The sequence below is a fragment of the Arachis duranensis genome, chromosome 4 (genome assembly GCF_000817695.3).
Source record: "Arachis duranensis cultivar V14167 chromosome 4, aradu.V14167.gnm2.J7QH, whole genome shotgun sequence".
Lineage (NCBI taxonomy): Eukaryota > Viridiplantae > Streptophyta > Magnoliopsida > Fabales > Fabaceae > Arachis > Arachis duranensis.
In genome coordinates this window covers 535871-555803 of record NC_029775.3, presented here as the reverse complement: position 1 = coordinate 555803, position 19933 = coordinate 535871, and the positions used below count along the sequence as shown (strand labels likewise).

At 32.5% G+C, this 19933-nt stretch overlaps 3 protein-coding genes across 7 annotated transcripts; all 3 read left to right on the top strand.

Annotated features, from left to right (window-relative positions):
- Positions 1–668: 668 nt before the first annotated feature.
- LOC107482479 (probable serine/threonine-protein kinase PBL2) lies at positions 669–4602 on the top strand. 3 transcript variants are annotated; one of them, XM_052261153.1, is made up of 7 exons: positions 715–837; positions 945–1100; positions 1376–1686; positions 1789–1924; positions 2732–2868; positions 2977–3100; positions 3921–4602. In XM_052261153.1, the coding sequence occupies exons 3-7, from the start codon at positions 1399–1401 to the stop codon at positions 4301–4303; spliced, it is 1068 nt and encodes a 355-aa protein (XP_052117113.1). In that variant the 5' UTR covers positions 715–837; positions 945–1100; positions 1376–1398; the 3' UTR covers positions 4304–4602. The 3 variants fall into 3 exon arrangements, with proteins under 3 accessions (XP_015958476.1, XP_052117113.1, XP_052117112.1); XM_016102990.3 differs by lacking the exon at positions 945–1100 and having other exon boundaries at positions 669–837; XM_052261152.1 differs by lacking the exon at positions 945–1100 and having other exon boundaries at positions 798–944.
- A 2289-nt stretch (positions 4603–6891) lies between these two features.
- On the top strand, positions 6892–10608 carry LOC107482354 (transcription factor GAMYB-like). The gene is made up of 4 exons (XM_016102802.3): positions 6892–7011; positions 7712–8076; positions 9171–9936; positions 10400–10608. The coding sequence occupies exons 2-4, from the start codon at positions 7726–7728 to the stop codon at positions 10588–10590; spliced, it is 1308 nt and encodes a 435-aa protein (XP_015958288.1). The 5' UTR covers positions 6892–7011; positions 7712–7725; the 3' UTR covers positions 10591–10608.
- Positions 10609–13420: 2812 nt separating this feature from the next.
- On the top strand, positions 13421–19933 carry LOC107482480 (transcription factor MYB33). Of its 3 annotated transcripts, none has more exons than XM_052259941.1 (5): positions 13421–13591; positions 15909–15967; positions 16291–16662; positions 18111–19023; positions 19215–19933. In XM_052259941.1, the coding sequence occupies exons 3-5, from the start codon at positions 16300–16302 to the stop codon at positions 19424–19426; spliced, it is 1488 nt and encodes a 495-aa protein (XP_052115901.1). In that variant the 5' UTR covers positions 13421–13591; positions 15909–15967; positions 16291–16299; the 3' UTR covers positions 19427–19933. The 3 variants fall into 3 exon arrangements, with proteins under 3 accessions (XP_052115901.1, XP_015958481.1, XP_015958482.1); XM_016102995.3 differs by having other exon boundaries at positions 13424–13591; positions 18111–19113; XM_016102996.3 differs by lacking the exon at positions 15909–15967 and having other exon boundaries at positions 13424–13591; positions 18111–19113.

The window sequence follows — 19933 nt, the reverse complement described above, 5'->3', positions numbered from 1 at the left end:
ATTTAGTGCATGATTGATTATGACTTTATATGAGTGTACATATAGATGGAAATCATATGCAATTATATTCATATAAAATTACTAAGATTTTATTTGGTAGATAATAATTTTTGTAAACAATGTAAATAATAAATTTTAAAATTGATCTAATAAAGTAAAAAATATTCCACCTCCAAATTACCTCTTAAATCTTAACATTAGGATAACCATCTGTACTCCTAGTAAATTGAACATCGAGTCACTGTTAAATATGCATAAGTAAATCAAATAAAAAAAAATAACCATCCAACTAAAAATAATAAACATAATCATTTACATACCTATTAAATTGAATATTTGATATATCTATTATTCACATTATTTAATATTTTTATTATTTATCTGTACTTTTTTAAAATACTAATATAAAATTATTTAATGCTTTTTATTTTTTTTTCAAAATTAGGACTGAAAATCGAATCCATCACCTTTATAGTAAGTAAATATAAAAAAAATTATATCATTTAAATTATAACTCATTAACAAATTATGTAACGTTTTTCGACTAACAACTTCAGGTAAATCATAAATACACTCCACCATATATGAATCAATTTTTAAACTCAAATTGACCACGCTGGCTCCTCCGTTCTAAGACCTCAGCTAAGGTATTATTATTATAATATATAGGTGCTATACTGCTATGCCGTGAACATTTTCTTCTTGCTTGGCTCACACAAACACCATAACATATAGCGCTTCATGATTTCTTCCGTGTAATAACACCAAAGACTGTTATGGGAAACACATGTGCAAGTGCCAAACCCGTTGCTCATGTCTCTTCTTCTAACTTTTCCGGTAATTTCTTTCTTCTTTGCTTCTGAGTTATTGCTTATAAGCTGAGTGCACTTCTTTCCTCACAACAATGGCCAAATTGAAGGTTCTGAGGCTGCTTTTCAATTCAGGTTGCAAAGAATCTCCAACAATAACTGCTTTTTACTCTTCTCTCTATCTATTCAACATTCAGAAAACACTCTAATCAAATCAAGGTCACCTAGAAACTACACAACTGTTCCAGCCCCAAAACCTCTTGGTTACAGATTTTAGATTTAAGTTAGAATGTTAGATACTAGACTTTGATTCATGTTTTGTTGCATTTTATAGAAGAGGAATGTTAGAGGCCATCAGAATTTATTTTTTTTTTGCTATCAATATTTAAAAGTACGGGATAAAGTATGTTGTTGGATAATTAGACTAGAGGAATTGAGTTGATGGCTAAGTGATGGATAAAAATAATAGATTTTGATGGTCTTCTGGCATTTCTCTTTGTTGAAATTGACTTGAAGAAGGTAGATGTTGATCTTTGTTTCTAAATTTGTGTCTGATTTTGTAACAGGAAGTAAGAAGCCTGTAAGTAAGATGAATAGGAGTCCAAACTCTAACATGCCAAAAGGCGATTCGAAAATATCCGAATCAAATGCTGGAAAATTGATCTCCACTAACCTTAAGTCCTTCAGCTTCAATGATCTAAAGGTGGCCACTAAGAACTTCCGGCGAGAAAATTTAATTGGAGAGGGAGGGTTCGGGCGTGTGTTCAAGGGATGGATTGATGGGAACAACTATGCTCCAACGAAACCGGGGAGTGGGATTGTAGTGGCCATTAAGAGTCTTAAGCCAGAAAGCTTTCAAGGTCACAAGGAATGGCTTGTATGTACAATAAGGACCTTAAATTATAGCTTATATTTTCCTTTTAACTCATTGATCTTGCTTTGGATTCGATTTCATTGATTTGCATCCTTTTGTTGACAGGCAGAAGTCAGTTATCTCGGGCAGCTTCACCATGAAAATCTGGTGAAACTTATTGGTTATTGCTTGGAGGGTAAAAACAGACTTCTTGTTTATGAGTTTATGCAGAAAGGAAGCTTGGAGAATCATTTATTCAAAAGTAAGTGCCATTTCATCCTGTTATTTGGCCTTTCTGACTTTCTGCTTATATGCAGAGAATATGCCAATGTGAAATGTGAATGATTTATATCAAATGATTTGTAAACAACTGTGTTGTTTGATCTATACAGTGATGGAGGATGGCTCAATCCTTTGTTTTGTGTGTTTTTTTTTTTTTTTGGGGGGGGGGGAGTAAAAGAAGAAATGAGTTTGATGGAACCTGGTGTTTCCGCTCACTCTTTTCTTTTGTATTTCATATTCGTTCATAGTTTCTTATCACATGACTAATGGAAGAAGAACATTAAAGCTTGTATATAGTTGTTGAATATAAAAGACATAGCATAATAATCAACTGTCACTTGATCAATATATCAGGCATGTTCTGTTACCAAAAGGATCATTTTTAGGCAGTAGATACCAGGACAAATCTTCAAAAGAATGATCTTAAACTTTGGTGGAAACTTGGATTTCACGCATGTTTCTGAAAAACAGGCCAGAAAAATATTGTTTTCGGAATTAGTTATTGTCTTTATGAAATCATGTTCAAACGGTGATTTATCGATCCCTTGGATGACAAAGAAAATTTTCCATATTTTTATCTCCTTTGTTTCCACTATATTTTCTAATTCCATCTCTCAGTTGTCTTTGCTTGTCTGAATAAAGCATAACAATGTCCTTATTTCTAATGAAGCAATAAATGCTATAATCTGCTTCATCATGTTTGTAGCATGATTACTTCAAACTAAGCCATAAAATTTCTGTTTTTTCATATATCATAGTAACTTAATTCTGTCTTTTATATCTGCAGAAGGTGTTCAACCTATACCCTGGGCCACGCGGATCAATATTGCAGTTGGTGTTGCAAGAGGACTATCATTTTTACATTCCTTGGATGCGAATGTCATATTTCGTGATTTAAAGGCTTCCAATATCCTACTTGATTCAGTAAGGAACATTAATAGTTGGTTCACTTGATATATAAAGAGTAAAGGCTACATATTCTGATTTACTTTTATGTTTCCATTCTAAAAGGGTAGCCTGGTATTTCTGTAGGATTTTAATGCAAAACTTTCGGATTTTGGCTTGGCAAGAGATGGTCCTACTGGAGATAATACTCATGTTTCAACCAGAGTTATTGGAACTCAAGGTTATGCTGCACCTGAATATGTTGCTACAGGTATAGTTTCTAACAGAATATTGTTGTTGATTAGCTGAAATCTATTGTTAGTGTAAAAAAGCATTAAAAAATGTTTGGGAGACAATAGCAAATGAACCCAAAGCTACCCTATTTTGCATTTTTTAATTACCGCTGGAATAATTGGATAATATTAGATGTAAGAAGTGTATATGATGGATGTTACATGTATGATATTATGGATGTTAAGTTAAATAAGATAACTGAGTTATTGTCTCCCTAGCATTAGGTATTATTTTGTCATCCATAATGAGCTATCATATTTATTGAGTTTGACAACACATGAGATGTCAAACCTCTTTTCATATTCTTACTTCATTTTTAACTGCAATTGAGAAAAAGAAAACACATTTTTTAATGTAGTTTTTGACTTTTGAATACCCAAGTTGCAATGCTTTCCTCATTGTGGACTTGATTAAAATTGTTTCTGGTGTAGCTTTGTTATTTTGTTTTGATTTTTGACTGACTTATTTTACTTTAACTTTTTGTTTGAACATGATATGTGAACTTCAAGAAACAGAACTATAAGACATCATTGATTTAGTATTCCATAATTCTGCTATGCAACTTATCAAAATTATCATAAGTACACCAATTTGGCCATAAAATGCCAGAGACTCCTGCTCAACCACTTACATATTCAATGATCACTAATCACTAAATTTTCAGAGTATCCAATCAAAGCAGGCAATAGTTCTTGTGTTACTTTTTTCCTTTAATTGGAAGCCATATCATGTTTCTGAGTTCTCATATAACTTCATCGATCCTTCGCCTCGTTCTAAGTCAGCTTTTCATTAAACAGGTCATTTGACCCCAAGAAGCGATGTGTACAGCTTTGGCGTTGTCTTGTTAGAGTTATTAACAGGGAGGCGTGCACTAGAAGATGATAGGCCTGGATTTTCAGAAGAAACTCTTGTGGATTGGGCAAGGCCCTTCCTGAGTGATAACAGAAGAGTACTGAGAATCATGGATACTCGGTTGGGTGGTCAATATTCCAAGAAAGGAGCACAAGCTATGGCCTCACTCGCCTTGCAATGCCTAAACACTGATCCAAAACTTAGACCACCCATGGTAGATGCTCTTGCAACACTAGAAGGACTCAATTCGTCGAATTCAATGCCGAGGACGCCACGATTAGGTACAGAGAGTAATTCAGCCAACCACTCTGGTTATTCGCACAGGTGATAAACCGAAATACAATACTTCGGATCAGTGTCTTGTCTTGTCTTGTTTTGTTTTCTCTTTTTGTCTCCATGAATGCTTCAGCATCCCTATATGTGTTTCAGTTTGAGGCTTGAGTTCTGAGAGTAGGAAGAACAATAGAATACAGTTAGATTGTAAGTTTTTTGAGATGGGTTATGTGAACTGTGAAGTATACAGAAGCTGAAAAGTCAAAACATAGCATATTTTATTTTATTTTTTTTCTTTTCATAAGGTAATGGAATAGCTCTATGTATAAGTTCTGTGAATACTCTTTTTCTTCATCTATGTGCTATTGTCCAGAAAGTTTGGCCTATTATTAAATTTGATTTGAGGACACTGAAATCATTAATACAAGAAGATAAGAGCTCCAAGCACAATAACAGAACTCTTCTAACATAACAACAGCTAACTATCTAACATCACTAACAGTGTAACTAACTATTGAATTAATGATGCCCTATAACATGGTAGTATGGTACTGGTCAATTTGTTTATATCGCTCATTTAATGTACACAAACACTGAACATGTTATAACATAGGAAGCATTTCAAGTGCATCGGGAGTATCAGTGCACCAGTTTTTTTAACCGTTGATCTGAATTATAAAAAATATATATAATATATATTAATTGAAATCAACAATTAAAACAATTGGTGCACCAGTACTCTCCGAAGCATTTGAAATATTTCATATAACATAATATGATTTACCTTTTTTTTCTTTGGGTCGGATGGATTGGACAGTTTCTAATTTTAGACATCACACACATTTAATGGTTCTATCTATATCACTTTCGTCAACATTCTGATAATAAATAGTAATAATTAACTCAATAAAAAGCAATAAATAGTAATAATTAACTTCACAGCACTAGCGCTATGTTTGTTTGAGTGGAAAATGGAAGGAAAGAAAAGGGAGGAAAGAAAATGGGAAAGAAAATGATTATTTTTCATTGTTTGGTTGAAGAAGAAAATTGAGGGGAAAGAAAATGGATGGAAAAAAAAATTGGTGCTCTCCAACATTGGAAAGAAAATGGAGAGAAAACTAATGTTTCTCTCAATACTTCCAATACTACCCCTTTACTTTTTTTAATATATATTATAATATAGGGGTAAAATTGTCTTTTTATAACATTTCTTTCCTTCTTATTTTCCTTTCAACCAAACACATCTAAAGAAAATAAAAATCCACTCAATTTCTTTCCTCTCTATTTCTTTCCTTTCAACCAAACATAAGGTAATTAGTTAGTAATCAAATCAAAGTTTAATTATCTAATTAAATATAACTTTAATTGTTAGTTATATTTCTTAAATGTTAGTTAAGACTAAAAACATACTACATATATATTAATATTTTTATTAAAATGATCTTTTTTTATACTAATTATTTTGATTAAAATTTTATTTATATTATGAATTCTATAACAAATGAACTTCACAGTAAGAGAGAATGAATAGTTAAGATTAGATAATTATTTAAGAATATATATAAGAAAACAACATTTAATCCTGTTAAAAATAAAGAGAGAATAATTACAAATATTTTTTTTATTATTTTAGATTAATATATTTTTTATGAACTAATAAATTTATTAAAAATTTAATATATGCATGTATATCGCTGTATATTTCTAATTTTTTTTTAATTACATATAAATAATTTGAAGGGCAAAGTTACTTATATAAACCAAAATTTAAAGAAAATCACGTGTATCCCCTAAAATGTAAAAAGTTATGTCAATGTCTCAAGTCGCATTTTTATGTAAATCAAATTGAATAAATTCGATTTAGGCCGTTACGCACTAAATCGAATTTAACGAAATGGACACGATTTGATACTAGCTGATTGCGCCCATAATAAATCGAAGTTAATGGTTTTGATTTGATGGTTTTCATTTACTTGTAACGTGGTTTTATGCTAAATCGAATTCAATGGCTTCGATTTAGTTGCAATGCAGGTATATAAGTCCAAGCAATGTATAGACTAGTTTAATAAAGTTTTTATTTTGAAAATAATTTATTAAATTAGTTTTAAAAGATAATTTTTAAATAAACTTTTAGCATTTATTTTTGATAAATTAAACTAAAAATAATTTTCAATAAACATAATTAATAATAATATACATAATAATTTATTATTTATTATTGAGAATACTTAGAAAGAGCACTGAAAAAAAATCTCATAAATATTTGTTACATTATATAATGAAATTTTAAAAGTAATACTATATCTAAATTAATTGAAATAAAATAACTTTTAATTATATTCAGTATACTGGGTCTTCTCTCCCAATCTACTTTCTCTCCTGATTTTCCTCTTCGTTTGCCATCAAATATTCTCCTCCTACTTCTAAGGCACCATCCAAACTCAAATTAAATTTTTACATTTAAAAAAAAATAAATTAACAAAATTTAAAATTCAAAACTTATGAAACAAAAAATTGAAATTTAAAACCTAATAATAATAATCATAATAAGCTCAAACATTTTGTACTGCAAAAAAAAAGCTCAAACAAAGTACTTCCATAAATAAATTATTTCTTTCTCTCTTGTTACTTTTCTTCTATGTGTAAGCTCATACTGTATCTTCTATCTCTATGTGTGGATCTACACTTTGACTCTCTCTTTCTTTATTCAATGATTAAAAATTAAAAAAAATAAAGAAAAAGAAAAACACCGGCAATTTCAAGGTCATTCCTCGTATCAATTTTCTTCTAGGTTTCTTTTTTTTTTCTCCTTTTTCAGCATTGTGATTCCAGATCTTCTTAATTATCCTTTGGCTCTCGGATTAAAATCGAGTCCTTTTTCGTAATGGTTTATTGGTTATTCTTACCTTAAAATCTTATAGTAGCTAAGTAATGAGTGAATGTTAATTTGTGCTGGTTATAGATATTGCGGTTCTTTTGTTGATGAGTGAATGTCAATTGTTTGGAGTTCAATTCAGGTGAATCCTCATGTTGAAACAATTTTCATTATTTAATCCTTAAAATTCAAATTTTTTTTTAATTTATTGAAGTAACAGGCTCTTTATTAGATCTTAGATGCTCCAGATCATTAATTAATGATGGATTTTACAAAATTGTGAAAGGAATAATTGTATCATCATGTTTTCATGATCATCTTGCTCATTTTTTTTGTTTAGTCGAAATTATGAAATTAGTGAATCTCAGAAATTTGATTTTGAGTTGGCAATTTATCGAATTTGAATCTTTTAAATTTTGTGTTTTTATTTTAGAATATAATGTGTGATTTCTCACCTTTGAATGATTTTTTTCATATTTTTTCTAAATTTCACCTATAAAATAAACAACAAAAAATCACATCTTTTTTAAGATCAAAATTTCAGATTCTCTAATTCTTTACTAAGTAAAACACTTGTACTTTTTGTAGGCACATTGAGAGTCATGAGTAGCATGACGAACATGGGTGATGGTCGGAAAGTGTCCAAAAGTCGCCAATCGTCATCATCAGATGAGGAGGCTAAGACGGGAGGAGAAGGTCATTTAAAAAAAGGCCCTTGGACATCAATAGAGGATGCAATTCTAGTAGACTACGTTACCAAGCATGGAGAGGGGAATTGGAATGCTGTTCAAAGGAATTCGGGACTTGCCCGATGCGGTAAAAGCTGTCGATTACGATGGGCAAATCATTTGAGACCAGATTTGAAAAAGGGAGCATTCACTGAAGAAGAAGAGCGCAGGATCATTGAGCTTCATGCTAAGATGGGAAACAAATGGGCACGGATGGCTGCAGAGGTTTGTAGTCTAAAAAAATACTTGCTGATGAAATGAGATTGTTGATGAAATGAAATATATTATATATCCCAAGTTTTGTTCTATAAACTCAACATGAAATGTGTGAATAAGAAAATCATGATCTATTGCTCTTTTTTATGCATTCTCTTAAAGATTGAATATTAATAAATCTGATTCAGAAATCGTCACTAGATTCGAGTTAAATCTCAATTTGGCCCCTGAAATTTGACTTGATGCTGAGAATGATTCCCCACAATTTCGTTGGCCCCAATTAGAACTTCTAAATTTACAACTGTGGCTCCAACTTGCCCAATCATCTCGTCACCGGAATGCTGATCTAGCGCAATTGCATGACTAAGACGCAATTGCATGACATGGTGGACACTACTTAAACGATGGGTTCGCGTGCAAATTCTTTGGAGAGTTTTAACCGAAACGACGTGGTTTTCAAATGGTTTTGGCGCGAAACCAATGCGCCGTCATTTAAGTAGTGTCCACGTGTCATGCAATTGCATCAAATTAGCATTTTGGTGACGGAGATGATAGTAGGGGCAAGTTGGAACCACAATTACAAATTTGAGGGTTCTAATTGAGGTCAACGAAATTGTAGGGGTCATTTTAAGCATACTTTTAACAACACAATTTTGCCATCTTTCCTTATATTTCCTTTCTTTGGAACTTTCTAAGGAGGAGGTTAGTGTTTGAAACTTTTTTTATATTGAATTTGTTATTCAATTGTTATTGGCGAAATATATGTTAATCTAAATATCTGACATCAAAATAATACAAAGCGAGTTGTAAATCCATATGTTGTGTTTGATCTTAACATTCATATCATGCAACTAATGTTGCATTTAGTTTTTGTTTCATTTTAATAAAAATGTTGTGTGTAAAGTAGATTTTTAAGCTGAATTCTCATGAACCAATACTAAATTTACATAGAGAAGAGAACAAGAAACCTAAGGTTTGAATATATTTTCTAGCTTTATGATAATAATTTACTATTTTAATTTTAGTGCCTTTAATCCTAGCTTTCTTGTTTTCTTTTTAGCTTTTCTTTTTTATTATTTAATTAACAAAAATATTTGTTTCAGCTGCCTGGGCGTACGGACAATGAGATAAAGAACTATTGGAACACAAGAATTAAAAGAATGCAGCGGTCTGGTTTACCAATCTACCCTCCTGACATATGCTTCCGGGTGATGCATGGAAATCAAGAAAGTCAAAATGTTGGCAGGTTGACCGACGGAGTCAACCAGCATGACGATCTTTCACAAACAGACACGTTGAATATACCAGAGTTGGATTTCAAACACGTTAAGATCCCCCTGGATCCATCGATTTTTGACATACCTGAAAACAGCATGTTTGAACAGAGTTCAGATTCATCCCATGGTTACAACATGTTTCCTATCATGCATCCTGCGAAGCGCCTTCGGGAATCAGCAGAAATAATGCAGTATGGTCCGGTATATGAAGAAGATTACATGTCTGATGAAATTACCAACCAGTTTCATGGCAATACTTGTTGTTCTTCTTCATCTTCAATGCCTCTATCCGGAGGCATGAAGTTGGAGCTCCCTTCACTCCAATACTTAGAGACTCAACAAGGCATTTGGGACACACCTGCTTCCCCACTTCCTTCACTTGAGTCTGTTGACACCTTGAGCAGCGGTTTGTTGGAACCAATAATGTATCAACCAATGAAGCATTTTCAAGTGCAAGAAACACCAGATGAAGCAGTCAAGTGTAAGCCGGAATGGGATGAATCCGGGGAGCCGTATTCCCCCTTGGCTCAATCTTCTGCTTCCGTTCTAACCATGTGCTCACCCGACGGACCTCAATCAGTCGAAAACTCAGGTGCAATTATTTTGTCTTTAAAGTTTGTGATATTTTTCAAGAGGTGAAAATTCAGGTGCAGTTATTTTTTACATGATTTGACAAATTTGACTAAATTGTTATCTAACGACAGAGAGTCGCATCTGAATTTTTACCTTTTTAAAAATATCTTTAACGTTTAATTTCATGCAATTTTGTCCCAAATATTTTTAATTTGTGTCAAAACTATTCTTAAAAATTTTTAATTTTGTTCCTAAAGTTTTACATGAAATTAAAGTTCGTTGGTAATTTTGACACTTATCGAAAACAAAAACTAAACATTAAGAATATTTTTAAAAAAGTCGAAAACGCTGAGAACAAAAAGCATACTTTACCTTAGCATATATCATTATTTATTAGTCAAACCGTTTTAATTGTGCTTGTCAATATGGACTATCTGTATATGCACTTATTTAATGAATAAATTATGTTCTTGTTTTGGCAGATCATAATATTAAGCACGAACTAGGCACAGAGTTCCCAACTTACTGTTCTGGGAAGGATGAAAAAAACATGAATCAAATACACGTGACAAGGCCCGATGCTTTACTTGACTTGGCTTGGTTTGAGAATAGCGTCGTCAATTGCGACGGCGAGTCTTTTAGAAAAGATGCCTTGAACACATTTTTTGGTTAGCACTAGCATATATATATAGAGATAAATCGTACAAGATTGCTTTGTTAATAGTTTGAAGACTATGTTAATTCTCTTTATTCAGTGGCACCCTAGCAATCATTTATTTGAGGATAAAGAGCTTTTAAGGAATGTTAGATATTTTTGTTTCTTTCAATATCAAAGTTGTCACATGTTACATTTGCTGCTGAATGCTCATGATATTGGAACCACATCCCAAACAACGGGGTTTTTTTTTTTTTTTCAATTCAAACGCTCTAACTAACTCAAACAAAACCATATAGCAGGGATATTTCCAATTATTTCGATAATTTTAACAAAACCATTGGAATGCACTGTCTTCCCACGTCACGTAATAAAGACATGTTTAAAGTCTTTACTGAAATGATTAGAGAATGCTTGAGAATGGATTATTGAATTAGACTCTGAAATGTTTCTTGAGAACAACCGAAGATAATAATTAGTTCTCGTTTTATAAACACTTACTTTTTGAAGTGGCAAAAAAAACTTTAAAATATTGTATACGAAAGAGATGAATTCAGAACATAATACATAACAATGTCTACTAATTCAGTTAAAATTTGTTTATATCTAGTTTTTAATATTTGGTGAAATTTATACTATAATAAAAAGGTGAATTTTACCGTACCTTTTATAAAGTAACATGTAACTTACCCTATGTCATGTGTCACTTTTTAATTAGTTATTAAGCCATGATTAGACTATTTTATAATTAAATTAGTTTTTAAAATAGGTAATTATGCAATTTTTTAAAGTATTAAAAATTGAAACATGACTTTTTTTTCCAAAGCATTTCCAGAAGATGTATCCTAACCCTCTGTAATGGCTTTCGGCCTTTTGCTGCTTCCCCATTCCTTCATCCTCGTCGCACTTCCCAAACAGCATCGCCTCGTTAATTGTAATCAAATTATAAGACAACTGAATAACTAAAAAAACTCATAGGTAACTTCAAGAATGCAGAGAAGAGAAAAAACCAACCTAATCCAAATAAATTGACAATGGCATCATCATTAGAAGCACCTTGTCAGCTTGGAGCAAAGCTAATTGTTCCTATGTTGAAAATTGAGAAAGACATTATCATTAGAATAACTCCAATCATTGTTAACAACTAGAAAAAGAATTTATGAAAGTGCTTACATTTTTCTCTCTAGCCTTATCATTTACAAAAGATCTAGCCTTCTTGTGGCTATCTAGATTCATCTCAACTCTACTGAAAGTTCGTCTGTTTGCAGTTTCCAATGATTTATCAGCAAGGAGTTATATAGTAATAAATACTAATTTAGAAAATATCAATGAAATGAATATCAACAATTACATACAACTCATGTTTCTTTCTAGCAATTGTCTTGGATCTGAAAATGATAATAAAATTCTGAATCGAAACCAAAGCAAAGGTCCTTTACTTGTGATGGTTCTGGACTCCCATTGGTTAAGAAAGAATGAAAAGTTTACTGTGTATTGTACCAATAACATTTGGTGCATCCTATATCATTATGTATAACTAATTTATAGTTGTATTTGTTTTCTTAATGATAAATGCATTTGTTAAATAATGTAAGATTATTAGATTTTTCATAATTGTAGTAGTTTCTCTGACTTAATAAACATATTAATCTTCAAGGGCAAAAATTTTGGTAACACTTTTTACTAATAAATTTTAGAAGCGGATGAAGTTACACATAACCAAGAAAAATAGTAAACAAAAAGAAAGATTGCTGACATTTTCTTAGCATAGTTATTTTGTACTTTCATGGCACACTAAAAAAATAAAAACAAAAACATCCAAATTCAAAATTAAAATGTTGAACACCATGCATAACTGGTCCCCTTTTTGCAAATTGGAAAAGTTAGGGTGGTATTTTCTGTCAAAATATTTTTCAAAAAATAAAATTAAATGATAAACAGACTGACCTGGTTAACCCATCAGATTGATCATAAACAATCCGAACTAAAAAATTCTGGATCGCAAATAAAGCGAGCTTAAACGGGCCAACCCATTTAACCTATAGACTTAACAGGCCGAACCTAAATGGGCCGGATTAGCCCGTTTGACAACCCTAATTTTTTTCCTCTCCTTCACATCATAAGAAATCATGCATTGTTCCTAAAGATAACACCAACCATCTTTATTTTTGTAAATGGTTACGAACAAGGCTGAAGGTATCTCCCCATTGAAGCCATTCTTGGACAAATCTAGAAACCGAATGTTAGGCAAATCACCAATATAACGCATTAGAGCTGAAATTGATCTTCCACAATGTGTGAAGATCAGCATAATCATCTGGGATGTTACCCTTGAAACGGTTCCCAAACAATGTCAATGTCCTCAACCTCTTCAAACCAGACAATGCTGGAGATAACACCCCAGCCAAGCTAGTGTCATGACAAAAAAACATAAAAGTAGTTAACTTAATAATTAAATTCCAGTATTTATTTTAGCAAACTTTTCTTAAAAACTGGAAAATCCTGCATTAGTATTTGCTTGCTTCCAACAACATGGAAACTTCAAATAACAAAGAAGTATGGTTTATAACTTTATATAACTACCTCAAAAGTCGCACATAAGATTTACCTCGAAAGTAACTCCAACATCAATTTGGATTGAATGATCTTGTTTCATGAATCTCAGGTACAATCCTTGACTGTGCCAGCTGTAGCAGCGATCTTCATCTCTCACTCCCTCTGATGCCGTCTTGGATATCTTCAGTGCCGTTTTAAAAAAGAGCTTTGTTTTTTTGAAGCTTTCTTTAAAACGACGTCGTTTGAGCTTATTAATTATTATTTTGTTTCCCCGTTTATCCGCTTTTAATGAAGCAACCCCGCAAGTCACAAACAAACCCTTGCTTTGAACAGAGTCTAAAACGGCTCTCCAAACCTCTGCTCTGCGCTCTCCCGCCGTGAACCAGATCACCCTACAGCCGCCGACCTAGATGTCATAACGTCAACAACCGCCGTAACTCTCTACACCCCTCTGTTGGCCAAGGTTAGCTTTCTTCCCATTTTTCCGTCTCTCTTTAATTTCTCTTTCTTCGTTTCTTCAATGACTCTTGCTAGGTGTTCTTTTTTTCTTGCTACTCTTAGGGTTTGTAATTGTATGTTCCTTTTTTTAATGTGTTTTTAGCTTTTTTTTTCCTTTCTGAATTTGTTTTTCTGGAAATGTGAACTGTAAATTAGTACATAAATTTGTCATCTTTTTTAGATTATTTATTAGGATGTTTTCAGAAGGACCAGGTTCTAACAGTGGTAGTGTTAGTAGGGGGTGGCTCCTAAGAATATTAGAATTTATAGATGAGAAATACTAGTAGGCCATCGGAAATTATTGTTTTTGGCCATTAATTAGTCATCAATATTTAAAAGTATGGGCTAAAGGAATTGAATTGATGGCTAAAAGTCGTGGTCAAAAACAATAAATTCTGATTGGCCCTAGTATTTCTCTTTATAAATAGCAGCAGCAATAGAAACCAAAAGAACTATGTTATAGAACAGAATATTAGAATTGGGTTCTTACAGTTACCTCCAACTCTCCAAGCCAACGCAGAATGTAGTAAAGCAATTGATTTTGACAAAAATGGTGATTTATGTCTATAAATAAACCCAAACTTGTGTAGTTTTCAAGTTCTGTGGTGATTGATTTTCTTGTCATATAATATTATAAACAAACTTCATCTGAGGTAGCATCTAACTTGTTCTGCTTCTTGCTTATTCTATATTTTTCTTGGATCTAATAGCTGTACAGCATTTTGTTTTGCATTGATATTCCTGAATCCGGTTAACCTATGCACCTATGCATTTCTTGCTACAGTATCCATAGTTCCATACAGCATTGTATTTGTGATTTCTGCAAAATGGTAATGATTCATTGTCCTTCAGGCAATTTATAGACATCTGACATGAAAAGCTAGTGATGTTCAAGTTCTGCATCACTAGTTTTATTGTAGAACTGCAGTAATTTGTTATTTTGCATACAATTTAGTGCAATTTTATGTCAACATTTGAGAGCTTTTGTCATACTTATCTAATTGGGGCGATAACCTTATAATAGATATAAATTCACCAACTTATTAGGCTTTTGTAGTGTTTCAACTTTTTCTGTTTGGTTTGTTTTTTCATTCTAAGTGACAAATAAATAATAATGGACTTTGTTGCAGCTTTTGCCATGTACCTGGGCAAAATTGTTGTACTGTTTTTTTGAGTTTGTTAGTTAGCTTTATAGTTGTAATTTGTAAAGAAAACTTGCTTTTTTTGAGTATAAAATCAGTTTAGTGTGGATAACACTAGTTTTAGAATGGATAAAAAGGGTAAAACTTGTTTTAAAAAGTGAAAAAAAATTGATTTTTAAATATTTTTTTACTTATTATCAAACCGGTTATCTTTAAACCAATTTGGATTAATAATCTAAACCCAACTTTTGGTTACCTTAAATCGGATTTGGATTTGCAAAAAAGCTTAATTATGTCTATGTACACCTGTATTGTCGTACCTATGAGAATTGTAATCAAATACCAGTTCATTTAGGATAGTGACTATTTGAGAAATCAAAGACCAGTGTGAACAGTAAATAAAAAAAGAAAGATGAGATGCAACTTTAGAAGGATGAGAAAGTCATAATGTTATATAAAAAAAAGATGGATGCATGATATTTAGGTTTGGTTTGGTAAAAATTTTATTTTTCAAAAGTTATTTTTTAAAAGATAACTTTTTTAAAAATTATAATATCTATATTTGGTAAATTAAATTAAAAATGGTTTTTAATAAGCACAAGCAACAATAATTGTATTTGGTAAAGTAGCTTTTAAAATTTAAAAATATTATAATAGACATTAATATAAGAATTAAATTTGGATATTAATTAATGTAAGAAGTTATATTAGACTTTTCAATTTTAATAAATACAAGCAAACTTTGAAAAACTCTTCTTTAGGTGCATTTAAAAGCAAACTTAACTTTTAAAAGCTGTAAACACAAATAACATGAGCTTTTTAATTTACCAAAAACAAATTGAGGTATTTGTGCTTTTGAAAAACTTTACCAATCAAGCCCTGTTGTATTCCACTGTTGTGAAGACCACATTTTTTATTGAAAATAAATAACTAAAGATATCAAAGATAAAGTTGTAATTATGAACCATCTTCAAAATCTTCGAAATTTCAAATAACTTATCTTATAAAAAATTTCAAAATTAAAAGATAACCTATCTAATTTCAAAACTCTTAATTTATTTTATTTTAAAAGTTTCCTACTTATCTTTTGAAGCAGTCGATATATAAAGCTAATGATTCCTCGTTGACTTTAATTCTCAGTCATTCTTTCCAGCTAAGGACAACAGAGCAATCGCTTTTCTTCTCTGCCTGAAATAAAGGTTGTCTTTCTTTGCTTCTACGCCAACATATTTATGCATAATGAGATATATAATTGTCAATAGACAGTTATTTCTCTGCTTCAAATCTTACATTCTCCATGCTATTTTACTTGGATTTTCTAAAATTGTTGGAAAAATAATTGTTTCACTTCTTGGGGTGGTTATAGGATGTAAAAGGGTAACCTAATCTTACTCCATCATTTTTGTTTGCTTCAAGCAATAAGTAGATATCTTTTACTTTTTATAGTCCTATTGTGCTGGCTATTCTGACAAAAATAAATATTATTTTTCTTTGGTTTCTAACTTGTCAGATATTTTTGTAGGTATATTCCATGAGTACAATGACGAATAAGTGTGATGGTCGGAAAGTCTCCAAAGTTCGCCGCCCATCCTCATCGGTTGAAGAGGATAGTGGTGAAAGTAACGTTGGAGGAGAAGGTCATTTAAAGAAAGGTCCTTGGACCTCAGCAGAGGATGCAATTTTAGTAGATTATGTCAAGAAGAATGGAGAAGGGAATTGGAATGCAGTTCAAAGGCATTCAGGACTTGCCAGATGCGGAAAAAGTTGTCGTTTACGGTGGGCAAATCATTTGAGACCAGATTTAAGAAAGGGCGCATTCACCGAAGAAGAAGAGCGCCGGATCATTGAGCTTCATGCTAAGATGGGAAACAAATGGGCACGGATGGCTGCAGAGGTTTGTAGTAACATCCCTTTGTGTGTTTTATTATTTTATATCATGCACATGTGTAGCTTGGTTACGCAATAAGTTTATGCACATATTGTTTGCATTTGTTGCCTGTGCTTTGTGAACGAAAAGAACAAGAGTGCTAAAGATAAATTCCAATGTTACATTAATAAAATATAATAGTTATTTTGAGATTCTTTGAATGTTTCTTAGGGTAAATACACTAAAGCCCAGCTTGGATAAATAACTTAAATAAGTACTTTTATAGAAGTACTTTTATAGAAGTACTTATTTTAAAGTTGTAGTATTTGGATAAATAATTCAAAAAATATGATTTTTTTACACAAGAAATTGATATTAAAATAACGATGATAACAAGTATTTTTTAACATTTTACATAACCTAATAACTAAGATTGCAATCGATTAGGCAATTGATTCTTTATTTGTTCTTTTATTAGTTCCATTTTTCTAGCTCTTTCAGCATTCCGTTCTTCCTACTTAATATCATTAGAAACTGTCTTCTACTCCACCTCACCCATAAGGGTGTTCTTATATGTGGTGAATAGTAGCAAAATTCTAATTCACAATAATCTTGATGGCAATGCCAAAGAAATTATTGTGTAGTTAGTGTTTGCTGTTTTATTGTGTATGATATGGTAGGTGAAAATAAAAAACAAATGTGAAATGTGTGTAATTGTATATTTTATTGCTGTTTTATATTTTTTTTACTCCTATTAGAACTCTCTCCTCCTTTGTTGGGGTCAAGAACTTGCTACGGAAACAGAAAACATTCAGCCAAGAATATTTTTTGTTTTGAAGTCAATTTTTTTTATAGAAGTGATAGAATGACTTATCGAGAAGAAAAAGTCATATGTAGATTAATTTTTTGTGAAGTTAAAAGCTTTTCTTTAAAATGGTGTCAAACACGCGTATTGTGACTTAGTAAAAAAAAAAGTTTCTGTTACTTCCCAAACGGACTCTAAGAATGAAACTTTACGAAGTAGCCATGAATCAAGTATGTTTTTAAGTTAGTAGTTAAGCACTTGAATTTATTCTTATGAGTTATCACTCAATAGGGGTATTGCGTAGCAAATTATTTACAAGTTACAGAAGAACCATAAGTGAAATATGTAAAAACCGGATAAAGCATAAACAAGCTAATGGTTAATCTGTGATATCTAACCTGAATTGAATATGATGTCTGTGATATCCCTTAAACATTACCTCTCTTTACTTTTTACCTTTATAGCATAAGATCCATAGCTTTTGACATCCAGGCAGAGAATTGAAAACTGAACCTGAAAGTGGTACTGACTACATTGGTTTCTGTAGCATTCCTTCTTAGTCAATATTTCTTCACTTGTGTAGTTGTATGATGTGTATTGCTAACCCAATTGTGTTTTTGCATTTTTCAATTGTGGGTATTTATTGTGTTAATTAATTATTTGGTTTCAGTTGCCTGGGCGTACAGACAATGAGATAAAGAACTATTGGAACACAAGAATTAAAAGAATGCAGCGAGCTGGTCTACCAATCTACCCTCCTGATGTATGCCTGCGGGTGATGCATGGCAATCAAGAAAGTGTAAATGTTGGTACCTTGAGAGATGAAGCCAACCAGCATGATGATCTCTCACAGACAGATACTCTGGATATACCGGAGTTAGATTTCAAACTAGTCAAACTCTGTCCAGGTTTATCTTATGGAACATCAATTTGTGATATACCTGAAAGTAGCATGGTTGAAATGAGTTCGGACTCGTCCCATGGTTACAATCACATGTTTCCTGTGATGCCTCCTTCGAAACGCCTTCGAGAATCAGACATGCAATATGGATATTTGGACAGTTGTATCAGTGATTCTGTCCCAATATTTGAACAGTATGGTGATTACACGTGTGATAAAATTTCCGACCATACTCAATTGTCTTCTCCATGTGATCCTATTCTAAACACCAGCGATCAGTTTCATGGTGATGACACATATGGTAGCCATGCTCCCTTAAATGGCAATACTTCTTCTTCTTCTGTGCCCCTACCCGGGGCCATGAAGTTGGAGCTCCCTTCACTCCAATATTTTGAAACTCAACACGGTATCTGGGGCACACCTGCTTCCCCACTTCCCTCACTTGAGTCCGTTGACACGATGATCCAGTCTCCGCCGGCCAAGCCGTCTCCTTCGGATCCTGTTTCTCCAGAGAGGAGCGGTTTGCTGGAAGCAATAATCTACCAGCCCAAGCAGTTACAAGTGGCCAATAACAATTCACTTCAAGCAACACCCAATGATTGTGTTCGCAAAGAAGTTAAGATTTCAACCATGAAGTGTAAGCCAGAATGCGATGAACAAGGCGGGCCGCATTTCCCCTTAGGTCAGTCTGCTGCTTCAGTTGCAACCAATTATACTACTTCCATTAGCATGTGCTTGGTGGATGCACCCCAATCAGTTGAAACTATTCAGGGTTAGCACATATTATTGTTATTATTAGTATTCCAACCTATTTAACTGTATTTGATGATGGGTTTTTTAATTTCATGGATAACTTTTTTATTGTTTTGGCAGATCATAATATTAAGCAAGAACTAGGCACACAGTACCCAGCTTACGTGTCTGGGAAGAAAGAAAACTGGAATCAAATAGACTTCACACGGCCCGATGCTTTACTCGACTTGGGTTGGTTTGGGAGTGGCATCGATTGCGACGATTATGATGGCGATCAGTTTCTTTTCAAAGATGCTTTAAGCCCATTTCTTGGTCAAGATCCGGATGGTTAGCCCTAGTATTTATATGTATAGCCTACATTGCTTTGGCATTATTATTGTGTAGCGTAGTAGTGGTTGCTAATGAGATTGCTTTGTTTAATATTTTGAAGTCTATAGTAGGTCCCTTATGTTCTCCATTCAGTGCCACCCTAGCCATGATTGATTTGATGCTAAAGTGTCAATTGGGAATGCTAGGTTTTTTTTTTGCCTCATTTCAACGTCAAAGTTGTCACATTGGACATTTGATGCTGAATGCTGATACTGGAACTATTAGGTGAAAGCTTGCATTTGGAACTATTGTATTATGCTGAATGCTGTCCCCTCCATCAACAACACCATCACCACCCTACATTGCCACTAACCACAAAAACATTAGAACCATCACTGGCCATCGAATTGGAAACACCGCACCACACCGTGACCACGAAGCACAATAACAACAATAGATTGAAATAACAACAATAGATTGAAATACCCAATTCAAAGCTAATAAACAAATTGAAATATAAAAGCACAAAA

What these genes read in the sequence shown, in the direction of transcription:
- LOC107482479 (XM_016102990.3), top strand. Translation starts at nt 777, where the DNA reads ATGGGAAACACATGTGCAAGTGCCAAACCCGTTGCTCATGTCTCTTCT. An exon ending in GGAGAATCATTTATTCAAAA is followed by an intron (nt 1,925 to 2,731) that starts GTAAGTGCCATT and finishes TTATATCTGCAG; the next exon opens with AAGGTGTTCAACCTATACCC. An exon ending in ACCTGAATATGTTGCTACAG is followed by an intron (nt 3,101 to 3,920) that starts GTATAGTTTCTA and finishes TTCATTAAACAG; the next exon opens with GTCATTTGACCCCAAGAAGC.
- LOC107482354 (XM_016102802.3), top strand. Translation starts at nt 7,726, where the DNA reads ATGAGTAGCATGACGAACATGGGTGATGGTCGGAAAGTGTCCAAAAGT. An exon ending in GGGCACGGATGGCTGCAGAG is followed by an intron (nt 8,077 to 9,170) that starts GTTTGTAGTCTA and finishes TATTTGTTTCAG; the next exon opens with CTGCCTGGGCGTACGGACAA. An exon ending in TCAATCAGTCGAAAACTCAG is followed by an intron (nt 9,937 to 10,399) that starts GTGCAATTATTT and finishes TTGTTTTGGCAG; the next exon opens with ATCATAATATTAAGCACGAA.
- LOC107482480 (XM_016102996.3), top strand. Translation starts at nt 16,300, where the DNA reads ATGAGTACAATGACGAATAAGTGTGATGGTCGGAAAGTCTCCAAAGTT. An exon ending in GGGCACGGATGGCTGCAGAG is followed by an intron (nt 16,663 to 18,110) that starts GTTTGTAGTAAC and finishes ATTTGGTTTCAG; the next exon opens with TTGCCTGGGCGTACAGACAA. An exon ending in ATCAGTTGAAACTATTCAGG is followed by an intron (nt 19,114 to 19,214) that starts GTTAGCACATAT and finishes TTGTTTTGGCAG; the next exon opens with ATCATAATATTAAGCAAGAA.